At 41.1% G+C, this 22,279-nt stretch overlaps 1 protein-coding gene across 1 annotated transcript in view; it reads left to right on the top strand.

Moving 5' to 3' along the window:
* The first annotated feature begins 2,581 nt into the window (after positions 1-2,581).
* LOC128503634 (gamma-aminobutyric acid receptor subunit beta-4-like) overlaps positions 2,582-22,279 on the top strand; it is a 215,170-nt gene continuing 195,472 nt past the window's right edge. Inside the window, exon 1 of the mRNA XM_053473786.1 lies at positions 2,582-2,698. Coding sequence (XP_053329761.1) covers positions 2,601-2,698 — 98 coding nt within the window. The 5' untranslated portion in view covers positions 2,582-2,600. The remainder of the gene's footprint in view (positions 2,699-22,279) is intronic.

The raw sequence follows: 22,279 nt of genomic DNA, 5'->3' as shown, positions 1-22,279 counted from the left end.
ACGTCACATGACCCTGCTCCGTTCCTGTTTCCCCTGGGCAGTAAAGGAGAAGTTGTTCGCACAGAGTGCGAGCACTACAGAGGAAAGCAACGGCTTCTGCGGAAGTCTGCGAGTGGCACCAAGAGATCTGCAGTTCAAGTAATGGGATGGAGGAGGGTGTATGAATGTGTATGTGTGATTGAGTAATTGAATGAGTATCTTAATGAGGGAATATTTGTGAATGAGTATATGTGAATGAGTATCTGTGGATGAGTGAATTAATATTTTTGAATGACTGAACACAAGACTGGCACAAGGAGGCCAGTTGAGGCAGGGATGGCACAGGGAGACTGGGGGCAAAGATGGCAAGTCTGGGTGCTAGGCAGGTCCTGTGGGTGTAATCTGGGTGCCAGGGCTGACATGATGCAAGGGGGGCTGGCTGGGGGCAATACACAAGGGTGTCGGGGGCAATACACAAGGGTGTAGGGAGCAATGTGGCATAAATTCATGGGGGCATCACATAAATCAATACTAAAGTTGCTGTCTGTGGGGTAAATATACAATGTTGGGCTAATTTTTAAGTTGATAATTTTGTATGGTCCACAAATGATGTTATACATATCCAAATGGCTAAAAAAAGGTTCCCTGCCCCTGATATAGAGGATAGGATGAAGCCATCATTTCAACCATAAAGTATTGCTCACAGAACTGGATTTTATACAGTGTTTCCCGTTTCCTGAGAACAGAGACAGGGAATCACTGGAATAAAAACCAATACTCCCCTAGCAATTTGTCACAGCGACACAGGTAGAAAGGAACACTGGAACACACTGTAGATTTTGTAAATGCTGTTGCAAAATGGCATATGCAAAAAGCCCAATAAAAACATAGTGGGCTGAATCTATGAAAGGGCAAGCTGTAGTTTGACGCAAAATTTCATGTCACATTAACCATGCAGTAAGGAAAGACAACCTGGTCATTCTTTGATGATAATGTTGTCAGGAGTACTTCAATCATCTGACACTGGAGAGCGTTAAGGCATCTTATCATTTGTTCTCCTTGGTAAATGAGGGAGAGGGGGTTGTTTCAGCCCACAATATATACTGCTGTATGTTATAGCCTAAAGTAATAAAGAGCAATTTTGGTATAAGGTGTTAAAAAAAGCAATCAGCAAGAAAATATTATTGACTTCCACATCTGCACCACATCTATTCTTTATTATTAAAATCCAGTGTAGCCTGTTTTCGGTTACAAGATGAACAGAATCCATACATATTGATGCATAACTGCAACAGGTAATTCATCCAAGGCTATGGAAAGATTGTGACATATAAAATGGTGTGGGTACATGAAACTGATGCATTAAGTATTTTGCTATTATTGACACACTGTAGGTCCTAAACTGATAAGAAGAGTACACAGTTTTAAACAATTAAGATCTTATAATCTATTATAAAATCAGCTATAATGAAAATGTCCACGAATTACATGTTTTGCTGACTCAGTCCTCTTGTCTTGAATATCCATACATGAGATTAAATGAGATTATTCTTATGTATTGAACATCCTTGTGTATTTTGTTTGCTGCTAATGAGTGTTAGTAACAATTTATATATTAATTGGAGATTTACGCCATTGTTATTCTGGAAGTCTCCCAACCACCTCTTTACAAACCAGTTCAGTACCTAGGGCAGCTCTCCTCTCAACATGACTTCTTCCTACTCCTTTATCCATACGTTACATCGCTAATCCAACGTCCATAAACAGACTCTACGGACAGAGGAGAGTATCCTAGAGCAAGAGTTAATATTTGTCACAAATGACGTAATAATTACATTTCACAAGATATTCTGACCCCCTCCTCTTCCTGTTTTCTACCTACCCTCCCGCTCTCTGTTTTTTAGCGAGCCCTCTCCTTCTATCTCGTCTCCAATACCTCGTTTGGTTCTCTCACCACCTCCCACCTTCGATTTCCCTCCCCCTCCCATCTTCGCAATGTGCAGCACTCAGATCCCGCTGCCGCAGATATAATGGAGTATCCCTCCTCCTCCTCTTGCTAAAGCTTGCCCTTCTCCACTATTGTACAATTTTCATCATTTCTCTTTTTTATCGCCCTCCTACAGAGAAGAGAAACCAGGGGAGGAGGGGGGCGCACGGACACCACATCGACCCTGGTCTGTTCCTGCTACAAAAAAGGGGTAGCAAGGTGGAGCTGTGAACGGTTCCAATTTTTACCCAATCAAGCCCCCGTCTACCCTCACCTTACCTTTCAGAAGCCATGAAAACCCTACAGATGGATGACTGACCAAGAAAACGCACCATACTCTATAAGGCGAAGAACAAAAACACCAACCTTTCTCCTGTGGATTTGAATTTTGGACCATCTTTTTTTTCTGGATTGATGTAACAAAGAAAAACGGGATTTATATTTGGACTCGTTACATGATTTGTTTTCATTTTCTATGAGGGAAATATCGTTTTGTATTATTTCATCACCAAGAAAGAATCTACCTTTATCATTTAATATTTGGATCTTTCATTTTTTTTGTTAACAGGGGTGCAGGAATTTTAATACCTCCCCACCCCCACCCCTTTATAAACCCCCCCCCTCCCCTTCCTCCATGGTCCAGGTGGAGATGTTGAGTCTGGGAAGAGAAAGCTGGATTGGAACAATTCTCTCTACGCTGGCAACCTTCCTGCTAGTCTGCTATGCACAGAGGTAAGATGTACCACATTATGGAGGGACACATATTTGAGAAAGAGATGCTGTAGGGACTGTGGAATAGATGAAATTAAGGTTCTAAGGAATTTGGGTTCTAAATCTTTACTGATGGCAGAAAAGGATGAGAGGATGTGAAATAACACACAATGTGGTTGTTAGAGTAACAGATACGTGAATGCATTGTCTGTCAACAGATAATGATTAATATTATGGGAGAAGCAATTGGAGCGGCAATGGGTGGTGTCAGCTTCGTTTCATTACCAAGGCAGATTCGGAGAGCTGGTTGTGGGAGTGGTTATGGAACAGACGTGCTTGCGTATATACGGACCAGCTTTATTGGGGCGGGCGTTAAGGGTTTAGGTGATTTGGTTTCATGGGGGGGGCTTATGGAATTGTATTCATTGTTGGAAAATATGAGGTGTTATGTCAGTTATGAAAAAAATCTTTTGGGATCATATAAAGGTTTTGAAAAGATGATAGGTAAGGAAATGTACAGTAAGGTAGATTATAAAGGTAGTCTTAGATGGCTGATGTGGGTATCGTAGAATCATAAAAAATACATATTTCACTGACAATAGTATCATACTGCGTGTGAAGCATGGTATACATATACAACATCCAGTTATCATTGATAGTCTCTTTCGTTTTACCTGTATCAGAGCATAAAAGGGTGAGGGTGTACCGTGTAACTGTGTAGTTTACTCTAGTGGGTACTTGCAGGAGAAGGAATAAACTATATAGTTGATGATTAAATCTTAAGAAGAAGCTAGGTTAAGTCTGTTTAGGAAAAAACAAAGTGGTAAAATAGAGGATTTTTTTGCAGGTCAAATGAGAGAGTTACTCTAGGATAGATTTTTGATTTCTGGACTGAGATGGTTCTAGCCAAGAATGGTACCATATTTCATGAGTCCTGGTATTAAACGGTAATAAGCTATTGGTGTAGATGGAATAATAAATGAGATGTATGGCCTAGAATAATTTTGTATTGACTGAAAATAAATGATGTAGAGAAAAATAATTCATTTGCAATGGGAAATGGACAAAATTAATAAGCATAGTAGACAGATGGAACTTAAGTTTAAATAGCAGACATTTTTCTGTTTACTGTCACTTGGGTGGCGTTGAATGTATTAAAGTTCTTGTATACTTACTCACAGTGTGAGTATATTTTCTATTCAGTTGCTTGAGGGTATACATACTCTATGCATTTGCTCATTGGGATAGCAGTATGTTGGGATATTTTTAACATAAAAGTCTCTCTACACATTATACTATACCTTCTAATGCACTTAATTGCAGGTGGTGCAAGTGGCACATTTAGCTCTTTTCAATTTTATCCTATGGCCTTCAGAGTAAGTAAATTTTGCCAAACCATGAATATCCAATCACTTTACGTACCTGGGAGTGTTCCTGTTGAGCTTGCCCCCTTTCTTCCCCAATACTGCACACAAAGGGAGGGCTAGTTACCACAAGCGTAAAAGGTTGGGGGTAGACTGAGTTAAAGGTTGACCTACTAAAGGTTGCTTTAGAAGCCCAGTAATCAGCTGTGAGTTCCAATTTATGTCTAATTTGTGCCTTCCTTATGTATGTAATTGTATTTCTGTTTACAAAGTAATTTCAGTTTATTGGCCCTGTAGATAATGGCAGTGAGATGATATTCTGTTTTCTTATAGATCTGTAATCTTACAGTTGATCTGTCAGATTTCCTCATATATTTGCAGTTTAAAGCGCAATAAACCTATGCGATGTCTATTGGTAATGTGCTTTATATACATGCTAATAAGAGCATCCAGTTCTGATGATTTGTATTGTTTAATTGGTTTGATTATTTATTTCCATTAATTTATGTCTCACATTTTGTTAAGCCTGTGTTTTTTGTCAGCTGACACACAAGTCGTGCTATGTTCATTCTGCCACATTTGTCTACATGACTACATGATATATATATATTTAATTGTAACCCAGAGAAGCTATATATGTAGCTTCTCTGGGTTACAATTACTTAAGTGTATTTATTAGGCTTGTGCACTGCAAGCCTAATTGTGATTGTGACTGCCCGCCGACATCGGGCAGCCAGAGCCCAAAAGTTTCCAGTTATGTAAATAATAGGCACATGCAGCCCCTTGGACGGGACCGAATTTCCCCAGTGTTACACAAATTAAAATAATTGATTGCCCAGAGTAAGGACTGTAAAAGGGGAGCAGCAGTAGTAGCAGAGCACTGGACCTGGACAGGCAGACCCTAGCAGATGAGGGGCACATGTAGCCCCTTGAAGCAGTATAAGTGTCAATGAAAGAGCCTGCAAATTTCAGATGAAATTTCAGAGATTTTTGCTTTTTCTTCAGCTTCGTGAGGATATGGTAATGTAACAGAAAAAAACACCTCCACGTGATAAATATAAAAGTAAATGTAAATACCCTAATAAGGTTTGCAGCTCCCAAAGAACAACACTCCTCATAAAGTGTACAACAGCAAATATATCAAAGAATGGGGCGCATAAACATGTGAAGAAAAGAAAACAAAATACAATAGTGTAATAAGTCCAAATAATAAATATGAGTGATAGCAACGTGATGCACTCACAAAGGTAATATGTAAAAGTGGCCCATCAAATGAGAGAAGTTCTTCTGAATATCTGGAATGCAAATGAAGAAAACCACAAATGGTGCAGTATTAAGAAACTACATTTAATAAGAAGAGAGCTCATAAAACTCACAAAGAAGTTGGCATAACCGAAATGTTATGCAAAATCGCAGAATAAAAACGTCCAGCAGATCAAAGATATCCGAATACAGTAAAGGCTCAGTCTCAACGCGTTTCACCAAACTCCGTTGGCTTCTTCAGGAGAAAAGTAAATGTATTCCAGCAAGGTAAATGATCAGTAAGTCCGCATCGTCAAATCCTTCATTTTATAAGGAGTTCCGGGTAGTCACGTCGTCACGCCATAACGTGGCCATGTATGGGCGTCGTACCGCCAGGTAGTCCCGTCGCCACGTCATAACGTGGCCGTGTATTGGCGCCGTATCGTCGCATCATCACGTAATCGCGTATTGACGCGATTACGTCTCCGCACGGACCTCCATTCCTCCCGGGGACATTGCCAATAAAGTTCATCCAAGGGAACGCTAGAGCAAGTTCTGCGTTCTCCTTTTATTGCGGATTTTCGGATGCCTAAAACCAGATATACACGGACACAATACCAAAAAACAAAGACAAAATATAATCAATAAAAATGTAAAACCAAATAGATGATGTATGTGTATTCTTTAGGTGATAAGGTAAGTGGTAGATGTATGTGTGTGTAATGTAAATAAAAAACGAATACATAGTATATATATATTCTTAAAATAATGAGGTAAGTAATAGAGAGATGTAAATATATATGAATAAAAAGAGGAGAAGGAGTACCATAAAGGAAAATACCATGAGGGGAGAAACATAACAAAAGTGAGGTATAGAAGGAAAAAAAGGAAGGTCTAAAAATCAATGATGAATTGGATAAAAATATAATATAAAAGTGTATGATGATACAATGAATATATATGTAATATATATAATAAAAAATATATATGTATGAAAATAAAAAATAGAGATAAATGTGATATAAAAATATCCTAGTACAATAAATATATATATAATTTAATTTATTAATAAAACAATGATAAAAATAAATGAATAATAAAAAAAAATAAATTAAACAAGAAAATCTAACGTTAACCCTACCCCTAACCCTAACACTAAACGTATCATTAACCCTAACCCTAATCCTAAACCCTAACACTAACCCTAACCGAAAAAACTAACCCTAACCCTAACTCTAAAACTAACCCTAACCCTAATACCTAACCCTAACTCTAACCCTAACTACAAAATAAAATAAAAATAAAATAAAATGAAATAAATAAAAAAATGGAAAATATAATGAAAAATAATATGATAAAAAAATATATATGATGAAAAGAATAATAAAACAATAAAAATAAATAAACAATAAAAATAAATAAATTAAAATTAAAAAATAGTTATGAAAATGTTAAAAATTTATTTTTATCATTGTTTTATTAATAAATTAAAATATATATTTATTGTACTAGGATATTTTTATATCACATTTATCTCTATTTTTTATTTTCATACATATATATTTTTTATTATATATATTACATATATATTCATTGTATCATCATACACTTTTATATTATTTTTATCCAATTCATCATTGAATTTTAGACCTTCCTTTTTTTCCTTCTATACCTCACTTTTGTTATGTTTCTCCCCTCATGGTATTTTCCTTTATGGTACTCCTTCTCCTCTTTTTATTCATATATATTTACATCTCTCTATTACTTACCTCATTATTTTAAGAATATATATATACTATGTATTCGTTTTTTATTTACATTACACACACATACATCTACCACTTACCTTATCACCTAAAGAATACACATACATCATCTATTTGGTTTTACATTTTTATTTTTTATTGATTATATTTTGTCTTTGTTTTTTGGTATTGTGTCCGTGTATATCTGGTTTGAGGCATCCGAAAATCCGCAATAAAAGGAGAACGCAGAACTTGCTCTAGCGTTCCCTTGGATGAACTTTATTGGCAATGTCCCCGGGAGGAATGGGACACGTAATTGCGTCAATACGCGATTACGTGATGATGCGACGATACGGCGCCAATACACGGCCACGTTATGGCGTGGCGATGGGACTACCTGACGGTACGACGCCCATACATGGCCACGTTATGGCGTGACGACGTGACTACCCGGAACTCCTTATAAAATGAAGGATTTGACGATGCGGACTTACTGATCATTTACCTTGCTGGAATACATTTACTTTTCTCCTGAAGAAGCCAACGGGGTTTGGCGAAACGCGCTGAGACCGAGCCTTTACTGTATTCGGATATCTTTGATCTGCTGGACGTTTTTATTCTGCGATTTTGCATAACATTTCGGTTATGCCAACTTCTTTGTGAGTTTTATGAGCTCTCTTCTTATTAAATATAGTTTCTTAATACTGCACCATTTGTGGTTTTCTTCATTTGCATTCCAGATATTCAGAAGAACTTCTCTCATTTGATGGGCCACTTTTACATATTACCTTTGTGAGTGCATCACGTTGCTATCACTCATATTTATTATTTGGACTTATTACACTATTGTATTTTGTTTTCTTTTCTTAACATGTTTATGAGCCCCATTCGTGAGGATATGGCCCTGTTTTCGGGGATTCATACGAATCACAGATTTTGCCAAAGTCTAGTAAAGAAAGACCTGGCCGGACAACAGCTTTCTGGTCCCAATACCTTAAAGGGTTAGTACAAAGAGGTAGTGGCAGTTCCTCAAGATGAGAGGAGCTAGTCTGGCTTTCGGGGGTATGGGAGTTACTAGTACCCAATAAGATATCAAGGGCCCCTTACCAAATGGCTGATGCTCTGTTGGATCTAGTACTACTGCCACTGCTGCTGGGAATGTCCAACTTCTACCTGTCTCTTTAGCTTAGCACAGGGCTCGACAAATCCCAGGCGCCAGGTCGCCATGGCGACTCAGAATTTTGTCCTGGCGCCTAGGTGTTTGTCAGTCTGTGATCGCGGGGGGTGCTGCTGCTGTCTGCCCAGGAGTCTGGGCAGACAGCACAGCCACTCCGAGCCCGCCCCCGAGCCTGAGATCACTCCCACGGAGTGATTCTGTAGGCTGAAACCGGGATTGCATGAAAACCTGCAATCGCGTTTTCAGCTGCCACAGGCAGCTTGAGGAAAGGGGGTTGAGCATTGATTGGGTCCCCACACAAGTGTGGGGACCTGACACAACATCCCCCTGCTGCCTGATCGCTCCATGAGAGTGAAAGTGCAGCGTTAACCCCTTCAATGCCGTGATTGCAGCATTTAGGGGTTATTTCCCGTTTTGTAAGGGGCTCTGCTGCTGGTGATCAGGCAGGCCAGCAACAGCAAAAACGAGCACCCACAAGCCCTGTGATGACTCCTGTAGGCATGGAAGCCTACAGCAGTCATCAGAGACTCCCCCCTGCAATTGCGTCCCAGCTGCCAGAGGCAGCTTCAGGGACAGGGGGAGAGGGTTCTTCGGTCTCCACATGAGTGTGGAGACCAGCCCCAAAACCCCCCTGCTGCCTGATCGCTCCCTGAGAGCGACAGTGCAGCGTTAACCCCTTCAATTCCACAATTGTGTATAACACATTTGTGTCATTGCAGAGGTTAAAACTTGTCCCCACAAGCTTGTGGGGACTAAATATCAGTCCAATGGAACATCAGCATTGAAAGCGTTAAAAAAAAAAACAACAACAACAAAAACCAGCACTGACCTGAAAGTCCAGGGTGCTTCCAGGTCAAATGCTGTGAGTTTAGTAAGTGGGCTGATAATGCTCAGATCACTCCTAACCAACTGGCTTAGCATGCCCCATTTCTGCTGTATCTCATGCACTATACGGACAAGCATGTCCCTCCAAGTGCCAACTTGCCCTTACAGTCACAGAGGGTGGCTAGCCTGTTCTCTGGGGCAGGGCTTGACAAACCCTGGGCATCAGGTTGCCATAAAAACCACAGGGTTTTGCAGAGTTGCCATCATGAATTCGACACAATATGCTTAACTGTGGGGTTGTAGTGCAGTGGGCCCCCTAAGGCTCCCAGCGGGGTCGCGTAGTGCACGGCACTTACTATAGTGCCAGTCAGTATGTGTATGTATACTGTAGTGTGTGTAAATGTATAGTGCTGGAATCCGTGTATGTGTATACCATAATGTCGGTGTGTATGTGTGTTCTATGTATAGTACTAGAGTCATTGTGTGTGTAAATTTATATTGCCAGTATGTCTACTGTATTGTAGTGCCAGATTCAGTGTGTATGTGTCCATTGTGTTAATGTGAGTAAATATATATATGTACACTCACTGGCCTCGTTATTAGGTGCACCTTGCTAGTACCGGGTTGCACCCCCTTTTGCCTTCAGAACTGCCTTCATTCTTTGTGTCATGCTTTCTACAAGGTGCTGGAAACATTCCTCAGAGATTTTGGTCGATATGGACATATGGCATCACGCAGTTGCTGCAGATTTGTCGGCTGCACATCCATGATGCAATTCTCCCACACATCCCAAAGTGTTAGCATGTGTGTAAATTTTAGTACGTGTGCGTGTTACGGTATGGTGTTAGTGTTTCTGAGCGTAAGGTGTTAACGTGTTAAACTGTGCCAGGGAAATAAAAATATAATTGGGGAAGAAAAAAAAAGCTTGCTCCTAGATCCAAACCAAATTTATCAAACCCTGCTCTGGGGTTCCCATGATTGCTTGCATGTGACCTTTCACCTCCTCTATCAGCCTATAGATCAGCTCCTCAACCTCCACATGTAATCTGTTGTCTGGAAAGACCTATTTTGTTCCAAGAAGTCATGCATGTGTTGTGTAGGGTAGGTAAGTAAGGGTCAAAGTGGCAGTGCTCAGGCTTAAGCCCTAACTGGCTTTAGGACATTCCCCATTAATGCCTATTCAACTCTGTCCAATGGGCTGGACACCTAAGATCCCAGTAGACGTGCCAGCAGCAAGAGGCATTTTTTCTCATAGGTTTTATTAAATATGAAAAAATAGTTTACATGAATAAATATTTATCAGTAAAACTTTTTTGGGATTAAAACTTTTTTGGGTTCTTGTACCTTTTTTAAAATATAGCTTTAATTATTATGTCAGTAAAATAAGAATGTGAATAGAGAAATGCCATTGTGATAGAAATAAAAGTGTTAATGACACATCTTAATGTAAATTATACGTTTTTTATTTTAAATAAACAAAAAATTTGCATATGTTGCAGCCCTAGTTTGATGGTGTGTCCAGCTGCCTGGGACAGGTCGTCCTTCAACAATGACACACAAGACTGGTAAAGGTAGGGCATTAGAGGTCTAACGACGTTGGTGCTATAGGGGAGGCAGTAGTTGGGAGAGAGGGCCTCAGCAGCTGCTTTAAGGGTCCCCCTCATTATGGAAAAGGAGTCATCTCCAACCGCCATAAGCTAACTAGGCAGTCGTGTCACATTATTTGACTGCTGCGTGTTTGCGGGGGGGTGCTGTTTGTCAGTGACAAATAAAAAGAACTGTAAAAAAACTAAAATAAAAAATACAATATCAGAAACCTAAAATAATAAAAATAAAATCACAAACTTTGACAAAGCCTGGTGGTAGAATTAGTGCATTGATTTTTTTTAAAAAATACTAGCATTTGAGAAACTCTGGGGTGTCTAGTTTTCAAAAATATATAGTTTGATGGGGTAAATTGAATTGGCCGGTGTCACGTCTACCATAAGCCAGAGCACTCACCGCGGAAGTTCTTCTCCTGGAGGAGAGCGCAGAGAAGCAACCCCCAGGTATTTGATGAGCCCAACAGTGAGGAGGCCCCGGAGTAGGTAGATATGGAGAGGTAGATCGTCTCTGAGTATAGCTGGAGAGATCCACACAAAATAGGGAAAGCAGAGATAATTGGCCAGGGCACAATTCGCTAAATGAGGCGGAGAGCAAAACCAAACGCAGAGTCAGACGAGCCAGGAGTCAAACACAGGACGGGTAGTCAGCCAGAAGGTGGGTAAAATCCAAAGCGGGTAGTCAGACGATCCAGGTCATACACGTGCACGAACACAGCCAAATCACAGATCAGAGGGTAGTCAGGACAAGCCAAAGGTCAGATTCACCATAGAACGCTACAGAACAGGTTACCAGCAAAAGACCACACCAGGGTACAGGTAACAGGGCTTCCGGATTTCTAAATTTGGCGCCGGTAGCCACCACGCCCCCAACGCTGACGTCGCACGCGCCCCCTACCTGTCAAAACGCGGCAGCTGCTGCTAAAACTAGCTGCAGTAACGCGCGGGTCCAGCAGGGGGAGCACGACCGCAATGCAGAGCACCCGGCCGACGCTTCCTCCTAACCTCGCCACGAGGTAAGTGTAGCGGCGAGCCGGGAGCCGGACAGACAGACACAGGACGACGGGGGACAGCGAATCTGCGGGAGCGGGTGACAGCCGGGTTCCAAAATAGGACATGGAGGCAGGATGACCAGATGGTAAAATTCTAAATTGAAAAATACACACTTCCCAAATGTGGCCTTTTAGCCCCCAAATAACACATGGGTGGTATTACTGTAGTTAAGATATGTTGCTGAACACATATTGGGGTGTTTTGAAGCGACACATACCAGGAGTTATAAATTTGCACCTGAAGTATAATTAGAGACTATATTATTCTTGGTGAATATATAATCTATATTTTAATAAAGACAAGAGGCAAATACCTTCTTTACTCCACTACCAATAGCAAAAGCACATAAACATAAGAAAAAATACAACCAATGAACAGTCCATATGACATAAGGACCCCCACTCTTGATGCAATCAAAAGGAATGAAGACCTTCAATCGAAGCCTGAAAACTGAACAAACATGACGTCCAGTCTTGAACCCAGGAAGCGTGACCAAAACTACACGCAAGCAACCCGGTGATCCACGGTTAAACTGAAAAAGAAAGAAAACCATAACAGTAACTGTGACCTAGGAATACAGAAATATCAAGGTATCACATCCAATACAGAGAGAGGGAAGAGCAGAATAGAACAAGCAAAACAGAACCCTGGGAAGGGAGGGAAATTATTTGCCTCCTCTCTTTATTAAAATTTAGATTATTTATTCACCAAGGCTAATACAATCTTGCAAGACAGGAGGCTTCATAATTTTGCATATTTTAACGCTTCACTAGAGAAAATGTGGCATGCGAAACCAGACGAAAATAAAAGGTGAGGAAGGCAGACACCTGAAACCAGTCTGCCGCCCTCAGGACACCTGGCAGAGAGGAGCCCGAGAAGCAGCTGCTGAGGCTGCCGCGCCCCTGACTGATTGAGCCCCCAAATCCTGGATCAATCCCAGCCAGCCTCAACAACGAACGAATAGAGTAGAGACTGGCTGAAATGGAGCAACGCAAGAAGGAATTGCTGAGAACCCCTAGAAGGATGAGCAGCAGTAACAGAGAGATTTTGCTGAATACAACGAGCCACACAAAGGAGGATATGAAATGAAAAATAGGGATACACAACCATAGGAGTGAAAGACTTTGTATGATGTCATACAGCACGGTATTTTCTTTTACTGGTGCCAAACAATATATCCTTGCATGGGTGTTTATGTAATGAGCCTTCAGTATTGGGATCCGACTGAGTGGACTCATCTCTGCATCGTACTCCAGTAGGGGCATCCAGGGGAGCCTGGGAGGGCTGGGAAAATGAGGCCAGTGTCTGCTGTAGAGCTTAGTCAAAGGACGCCCTGGCCGCAGAAAGCCAGGATGAAAAATCAGCTGTAGAGGCTGAATGGGCAACCTCTGCCATATTGCACCAGCCACTTTGTTCACAGTAGTTAACACTGTAGGGATGAGTAGAAAATATATAATTGATGGCACCAATGCCAAGCAGAGACTGTTAAATGTGCAAGGCACAACTAGTAAAGCCACAAGGTGGCAGTAGAGGTTTGTATTAGTGGGAAATAACTCCTAGGGCCCATGAGGTTAGAATAAAAATCACCCAGAGGGGACAGGGCCAAATGTTAGTGAAGCCAGATCAGGATGATTCACAGCAGTTCATTCATGTAGACAGACAATCAAACAGGGTACAAACTTTCTCAAATCTTACAACAGAAAATTCAACATTATAGGGAATACAATAAATTTTAATAAAACTTAAAATAAAAATAAAGAAATAAAAGAACTAGAAGGAACAAGTGAATTAAGAATAAAAAAATAATCTAAAATAAAATGAACAAACCCAATAGGATTAGAGCCTGTGACCCTAAGGAGCCAACGTGTACTGCAGTTGGGGTCTTAACAGCTATGAAACAATACGCAGGGAGAAAACCACGGGGAGGGAAGCCCACGGATAGTGCTGAGAAGAGTGAGGGAAGGGCACTGGGGATAGGCTGATGATTGTGGAGACCAGCGATCAGTACTAAGGGGGAAACAGAATAGGGAAGAGACATAAAAGACCGCTCACCAGACACGCTGGTGTAATGGCGGCCCCGCATGAGGAAGCCCCTGGGGAAAGCAGACAGGAGAAAAGAGGGCTAAAGAAAAGGAAAATACAGTAAAAGGAACAATTAGCGAGAAAACCGAATCCTTCCTGAATAATAACCAAAACAACCTTGTTGTTAGTAGCAGCAGAGAAGAGGAGGAGTGGGGTTCCTTACGTTATATGGTTTGTTTGATGTTCATTGGTGTTACTTTTTCTTATGTTCATATTCTTTTACTGCTGTTGGTGGTGAGATAAAAAAAGGTTTATGCAAATCACAAAGCCCCCTGTCTTGCAATAACATTTGTGTGAAAAGAAACAGAAAATAAATTACTACCACAAACACTGGTTGTAGAATTAGTGCAAAAAGTGTTAGAATGCCAGCATTTGAAGTACCTTGGGTTGTCCAATTTTCTAAAATATATGGTTTGATGGGGGTGAGTTAAATTGGCTGGCTTCAAAGATGTCAAAATAGGACATGGGGACAGGATTACCAGATTTGAAAATAATGGCTATGAAATAACAAAAACCTATTTGTACTAATTGCCCTATAACTCGAAAAAAAACATTTTAAACAATCTTAAAATCTACTTAGCAGGTTTTTGGATTAGCCTTTGTAGATGAGTAAAATATTTTTTAAATAAAAGTGAGGAAAAGTGTTTTTGTTTTCTCTTCCCATTTTTTTATGATATTTTATCACCGTGCTTGACAAACCTTGGGCAAGGGTTTTGCAGGGCTACCATCTTGACTTTGGCACCCTATGCTTCTCTGCAGGGCGTGGTGTAGCAGGACCCTGCACATTACGTGACCATGCTGTGTGCCTCACAGCACTCGTCTTCCCCACAGGAAAGCATAGGGTGCTGGATTCACGATGGTGATGGTAGGCAGTAGTGTGGGTGGTCTCCACGAGGCAAGTGGGGGAGGAAGGAGCAGTATATGTGTGCAAATGCATAGCGCTAGAGTCGGTATGTGTGCAAATGTGTGGGTTTTTTTTTTTTTTTTTTTTTTATTATTGTTTGGCTGGTAGTGTAAATGGGCAACTGTCTTAAGCTACTCAAACTACCCAATTTTAATAATTGAAACACAGTCACACTGTGCACAAGCCTAGTAAAATGTATGGCTACGTCACCGATGTTTATGTGTTATCCATAAATTGTGTTATCCATAAATTAGAGTTTTGGCTGGCCTGGTAACATTAATGGGCAGCTATCTTAAACAGCTAAACTCTAAAAACAAGTTAAAATGGCATCAGTGTACCGTATTTGCTAGATTATAAGACAAGGTTTTTTCCAGAGCAAATGCTCTGAAAAATACCCCTCGTCTTATAATCAGGGTCGTCTTATAATCAGACCTCAAATAGGTCTGACTATGAGACTAAGATCCAGATCCCCCGCAGCGATGCAGGGGACCTGGATCCTCCTGTGTTATCCCCCCCAACTTACCGGTGCTTCTGAGTCCCTGGTGCTTAGTCCGGGCAGCGTGTAGAGCTCTACACGCTGCCCGGACTAAGCACCAGGCCTAAGATCCTCCTGTGTTATGCCCCCCCCAACTTACCGGTGCGTCTGAGTCCCCGGTGCTTACTCCGTGCAGCGTGTAGAGCTCTACGCGATTCGCGTAGACAACTTCCACTCTATGCGAATCGCGTAGAGCTCTACACGCTGCCAGGACTAAGCACCGGCCACTCTACCTCCTGAAATACCTTATACCTCCCTATATGCCACTCTGCCCCATAATATGCCTTTTAACCCCCTAAATGCCAGAGTGGCATATAAGGGTATAAGGCATTTCTGGAGGCAGAGTGGCACATAGGGGGCATATCATGGGGCACAGTGGCATTTAGAGGGTTAAAAGGCATATCATGGGGCACATCGGCATATATGGGGTATAAGGCATTTCTTATACCCCATTTTCATATGGGGTATAAGGGGCAGAGTGGCAAGCCTGTGGGGAAGATGTGCATAACTGGGGGGCAGGTTGAAAAAAAGGAAAAAAAAACAAAATATTTTTCTCAATTGTAGCTTTTATTAACAAACAATTGTTCACATAGTTTACATGAATTAACATTTACTGGTAACACTTTTTTTTTTTAATATTCAGATTTTGGGGGGTCGTCTTATAATCAGGGTTGTCTTATAATCGAGCAAATACGGTACTTATTTATCTGCTACTTGTCCATTCCCCTTGTAAATGCTGTTTGGCCAGAGTGAAATTTTTTTTCCTAACCAAGGTCCCTTACCTTCATTTTCATCTGACAAACCTAAACAAAAATATTAATTGAGGCAGTCAGCTAGACCATTTTCCTCTTCTACATACCTTCCTTCTTTTGTTTTTAATATAGAAAATCCCTGTTTAATTTCCTTTTCTCATGTATGTAAAACAGATACTTTATCTCCCTTTATTACCCATAGGGATATTCTCTCTCTTGCATGTGCTTTGGAAGCTCTTATAAAATGCTTTGCCTCTTTCTGCCTAATCTAATAGGTATATCTATCTTTTTTTTTAACCCCTTAAGGACCGAGCTCATTTTTTCTTTTTGTACCCTGTGGGACCGAGGCTGTTTTAATACTTTTGTGGTGCTTGTGTTCAGCTGTAATTTTCTCCTCACCCATTTAGTGTACCCACATAGCTATATATTGTTTTTTTCAGGACAAGATGGGCTTTCTTCAGATACCATTATTTTGATCATTTCATCTTATTTACTATAAAAAAAAAAAAACATGGTGAAAAATTGAAAAAAAACACATTTTATGACTTTTATTTGAAAAATCTTTTACTCACCTAAAAAAGCAAGTAAAAAAACTAGCTAAATCGACTCTACCACTTGTCCTGTGTTTAGAAATACCCAATGTTTTTATGTTTTTTTGCTGTTTTTTGTAATTTATAGGGCAATAAGTACAAGCAGCGTTTTATGATTTCCAAACCTTTTTTAACAAATCTGGTCAGTCTGCCTCCATCTCCTCTTTGGAACATCTTTGAAGCCGGCTAACTCAATTTAACCTCGTCAAACCATATATTTTTGAAAACTAGACACCCCAGGGTATTTCAAATGCTGTTATTTTAACCCTTTCTATGCACCAATTTTACAACCACACTTTGTCAAACTTTGTAATAGTAATTATTTTTATTTTTTTTTCACACAAATTGTAATTTAGTTATATATATATACAGGTCCTGGTATATGTCACTGTCAAACAACCCCCCAATATGTGTTCAGCAACATCTCCTGAGTACAGCGATACCCCACATGCATGGGTTTGTGAGATTGTTTGGCTGGTAAAAGGCTACTTTTGGGGCATGCGTAATTCAGGTTTTCAACACAGACTTTTAGCATCTGGTCATTCTGCCTCCATCTCCTCTTTGGAATATCTTTGAAGCCAGTTAACTCAATTTAACCCCGTCAAACCATATATTTTTGAAAACTAGACACCCCAGGGTATTTCAAATGCTGTTATTTTAACCCTTTCCATGCACCCATTATACAACCACACTTTATCAAACTTTGTAATAGTAATTCTTTTTATTTTTTTTCACACAAATTGTATTTTAGTTATACAGGTGCTGGTATGTGTCACTGTCATTTTTTGAATATTTTACTAATCACATTGTGATTAGAAAGCTGGGCTCCATTGACTTGCATGGTTGAATGCAGTATCTGTATTCAACCTGCAAGTGGCGCCCGAGTTCTCTAGAGGGTCTGGAGACCATCTAGCGAACTTTTAAAACTTGATTGTTTTTTTTACAGGGCCGTCGCCATCTTGCTGATGGCGAAGATCACCGGCAGCGGTAAGTGTTTAGGAGGTGATCGTTAAAACGGGCGTCCGCCGCCATACAGTGTATGGCGGCTGTTGACGCCCCGGGGAGGGGCCAGACATGGCCCCCGATGCCGATCTCGGCGTTACTGAATGCCTCTACATCGAGGCATTACAGCAACGCCGTCTAAGCTTATTTAATTTTTTGACGGTTCAGGACCGTCAAAGGTCGTTAAGTGACCGTTTTTCCGTGACGGCCCTGAACCGGCAAAGGTCGTTAAGGGGTTAATAATTACTAAATGCTAATGTTTTGTTTGTTGTTTTGGCCACTTCTGTGGAGTACCACAGTGGTTTCTCCAATTGTTTGCTCTTGCTGACAAGCCTAATACAATTTTCTGTTGCCTTCAATAATTCAACTTTAAATAATCCCAATTTTGCTGGACTCCATTTAAACCTCCCAATAATCTGTCCACTGAACTCGGCACCCGGAAGACATCAAATCATTTGGTTGCTGTGAGCACAGCCACATATTGCCCTGTCTGTTCTCTTAATAATACCACCACAGCTTTCCTAGCCTTCCCTTCCTTCTGGACTCTTCTACACTAGATGAGCTGTTATCCTGGCTGTTAGGGAGAACAGCTTTCTTCAGCAATCCCACTTTTGTGTCCCCAACACTTAAATTAGCAAATGTGTTGGGATGGAAAAACCTGAGGACTCATCACTCTTCCCTCCCCTGCTGCAACCAGCGGGGAGCTCACTTTGCTTCCAATATACAGGTATCGGGCACCTTGCGGTATTAAATGTATGACAAGGGAACACTTTGTGGAGGCTAAATATCCCCCCAAAGTTATGGAGGAGTGCCACATGACGATCTGGGGAATCAGTTCGTTCCCCGGATCGTCATCCTAGGAAGGGGAGAGCCAGCTCAGGGAACAGCAGTTCCTGGAGCTTAAGTTCTTACCTGTCCTCCGGTTGTCTGTCAGCCTCACAGGCATGCTGCGTGTTGCTGGGGAATTGACGGACAGCCGGGGGCGTGCCTTTGTTGGAGTCTAGGAGTGGCTTGTGAAGTGGTGCCGGGTTTAAAAGACAGGAAGTGCTTCTCACAAGCACCCTGTTGTGGTCCTTAGTGTGCATTGTATCGCTGCTCCTGCTGTCCTTATGGTTATCGACCCTTGCTTGTCTGATGTCCCCTTGCTCCACGATTTGGTACTGTTGCCTGTGACTCCCGTGTTCCGACCTGGCTTTGTTGACCTCGGCTTCTGCTTTATCCTCTGGCGTGTTTGTTGCCCTCTCAGTTACCGAACTGGCTTCCCCTGACTTCGCTTCTTTTGTTTACTCTGTTTGCGCTGAGTTTCCTGCTCAGTCTGGGATTCTTCTTGCTGCCTCTGCTCAGAGCCCATCTCCAGCTGGCGGGAGGTATCTCACTGTTGGGATCATCTAAGTCCTGGACCACTATTGACGGGGGCTCCTCTCCCAGCAGCAGTAGCCTGGGCAGAAGAACTTCTGCGGTGAGAATCTCCCTAAGGGACCAGCGTAACAGCGACACTATCCCTTTTGTTCTAGATCACTTATCTCACTTGAAATCGAACTTATCACTTTGGGGGAAGCCTGTGTTGTTGCTGACCTGGAGCATCAGGTCCCTGTATATCAACCACTATATCTTTAACCCCTTAACGTTCAATGACGGCCCAGGCACGTCAGACACAAACGCTCGGGTAACACAGAGCGGTCACAACCGCCGCTGCGAGTGATTTTGCCACTCGCAAGATGGTTTTGAAATAGCAAAACACTACTTGTACTTATTGCCCAATAACTTGAAGAAAACAGCAAAAAAAAAAACATAAAAACATTGGGTATTTCGAAACAAAGGACAAATAGTAGGTTTTTTTCATTAGCTTTTTTGGATGAGTAAAATATTTTTCAAATATATGTGTAATGGTATCTGAAGAAAGCCCTTCTTTTCCAGAAAAAAAAACAATATATAACTTGTGTGGGTACACTAAATGAGTGAGAAGAAAATTACATCTAAACATGAGCACCGCAAAAGTGTTCAAACAGCCTCGGTCCCAAAGAGTACAAAAAGTAAAAAAACAGCCTGGTCCTTAAGGGGTTTAGTCTACCACAATCACTTTTAGTTTGTACCCAAACTAAAGGCCTTTTTTGGTACTATCTCTTTAAGACATTGATTACCAGTATCTGGCCATATTGCTTACATTTATTGATTGGGTTAAGTTGATATTTGGAACCTTTAGGCTAGGTTTCCACTTGTTTTTTTTTTGCTAAAAACGCCCATAAAAACGCCAATTCAGCCACACAGCGTTTGCATTTACCTGCGTTTTGGCATTTTTTCTGGAGTTTTTTCTGGCGTTTTAGCCTTTCTGTGGAAATTGCTTTTTTTGACCTTAGGCAGTTTTTCCAGCCTTTACAAGTTAGAAGTTTCACCCAGCTAAAAGGGATTGGGATAAATGGCAAGTATCTGCCCTCTCCTGATGTCATTTACTTGGTAGAGTTCTACTTAAACACGGCCCGGCGGACCCTTTTGTCTCTTTTCTGTGGTTTGTAAGGCATGCTTTATTCCGAATGTCTGCTCCTCTAGGAAGATTGGCCCCAAATGATGGTGCAAATTGTTTGCTGTTGCTTTTGGCACGCAGGATCCGGTTGGGTATGTTTGTTTGTAAAGGTATGTTTGTTCCCAATGGTGTAAAATTCGATATGAACTTTGTTTTGTGTGAAACTGTTTGTTTTCAGCCTATTTCTCGTAGGACACACAGATACTGGGTCCATCCTCTGCATTGTAACTGTGGAAAAAAACGCCATAAAAAACGCCAAAGCAAAAAACCCACATGGCTTTTTCATGGCGTTTTTTCTCTCCCATAGACTTCTATTGGAGAAAAACGCCAAGATTTCCTTGCAAAAAACGCCAGAGTGTCAACATGCTGCGATTTTGAAAAACTGCCACAGAGCCCAAAAAAGCAAAAAAACGCCAAAGAGGACTGAAAAAACGCCAAACAAAAAAACGCCAAGTGGAAATGGCATTGTGCGATTTCCTATTGAAGAACAGCTAACATCTGGCTGCAGCGTTTTTTCACTAAAAAACGCCAGGTGGCGCTATTGGCGTTTTTACAAAAAAAAACAAGTGGAAACCTAGCCTTAGCTGGGTGAAACTTCTAACTTGTAAAGGCTGGAAAAACTGCCTAAGGTCAAAAAAAGCAATTTCCACAGGAAGGCTAAAACGCCAGAAAAAAAACTCCAGAAAAAACGCAAAAACGCAGGAAAATGCAGTGGCAGCTTTCTTGGCGTTTTTCATCAAGAAAAAAAAAGCCCAAGTGGAAACCTAGCCTTACTGTGTCTTAAATAAGACGTGACCCCAGTGTAGTTATCTGTCAAAATTCCAAGATCAAAAACTGAAATACGCATGTTCCAGTTTTGACTGCACAATGTCTGAGAAACATGATTTATTCATGCATGCAGGGTTTTGCTGTACTGGGGGTTCTTTCACATATCCAAAATAAACATGGTGAACGTGCAAAGTAGATGTTTTTTTGGTTAGACTAATCTTGGAAGGTGCTTGTGTGGAATCAGCTGCATGGAACAGATCAATATGCCCCTAACCAGATTCCCTGAGCTGGCTAGTTTTTGAAAATATATACTGTATTTGCTTGATTATAAGATGACCCCCCCAAAATTTTAATATTCAGGAAAAAAAGAAAAAGCCTGAATATAAGACTACCCTATAAGAAAGTTTTACTAGTAAATATTAATTCACATGTAAAATATTTTTTCACATTTAATAAAAACTATGATTGAGAAAAATGCATTTTTTTGTTTCTATTTCCTTTTATTTGTCAACCTGCTCCCCCAGCAGGGCCAGATTAAGAAAGGGGCTGATGGAGCTGCGGCTCCTATCTGAAAATAGGCCCAGTCAGGGTCGTCTTTAACACAGGGCAAAATGGGCAACTGCCCCTTGAGCCCCCAGCAACTGTGAGTGGGCCCGCCACTCTAGGGGGCACGGGTGACCCCCGCGATCACTTCCGCAGGGGCCCACTACTTACCTGTGCACACAGTGTGCGAGCAACGTCTCTTGTACTGCCAAGGAGATGCAGGTACCAGTGGAGTCACATCACATACGTTGCGTACTTCACATGACTCAGTCTGCTTCCCCTGGGCTGTAAAACAGAAGTTGTTCGCACAGAGTGCGAGCAACACAGAAGGAATCAGTGGCCACTGCGGAAGTCTACGAACGGCACAGAAACTTCTGCAGTTCAGGTAAGGGGGTGGGGGAGGCTGTATGTATGATTATGTGAGATTGAGGCGAATCTTGATGTTTCTTCTTTGCAGGAGGATTTAGACATTTAGAGTTGCGGACTGGGCATGCAAGTGGCGGATGAGGTTTAACATAGATAAATGCAAAGTTATGCATTATGCTAAAAATAATAAAAACACAACCTATACTATGAATGGAATATCCTTGGGTAAAAACTACCAATGAGAAGGATTTAAGAATAATGGTAGACAACAGACTTGACAACAGTGCACAATGCCAGAAAGCAGCTGCAAGGGCCAATACGGTCTTGGCATGCATAAAAGGAGGTAATGATTCATGGTCATGATATCATCTTGCCTCTTTACAGGTCAATGGTAAGACTTGAATATGCTGAGCGCCGGTTCTTAAAAAGGACATTATGGAAATAGAAAAAGTGCAAAGGAGGGCTACAAAATTAATAAGGGGATTGGAAGATACTAGTTATGAAGAGAGACTAAAAAAGTTAAAATTATATA

This window comes from Spea bombifrons, chromosome 8 (genome assembly GCF_027358695.1).
Source record: "Spea bombifrons isolate aSpeBom1 chromosome 8, aSpeBom1.2.pri, whole genome shotgun sequence".
In the NCBI taxonomy this organism is placed as follows: Eukaryota; Metazoa; Chordata; class Amphibia; order Anura; family Pelobatidae; genus Spea; species Spea bombifrons.
The sequence above is the reverse complement of the archived record's forward strand: the minus strand, read 5'-3'. Positions and strand labels throughout refer to the sequence as shown.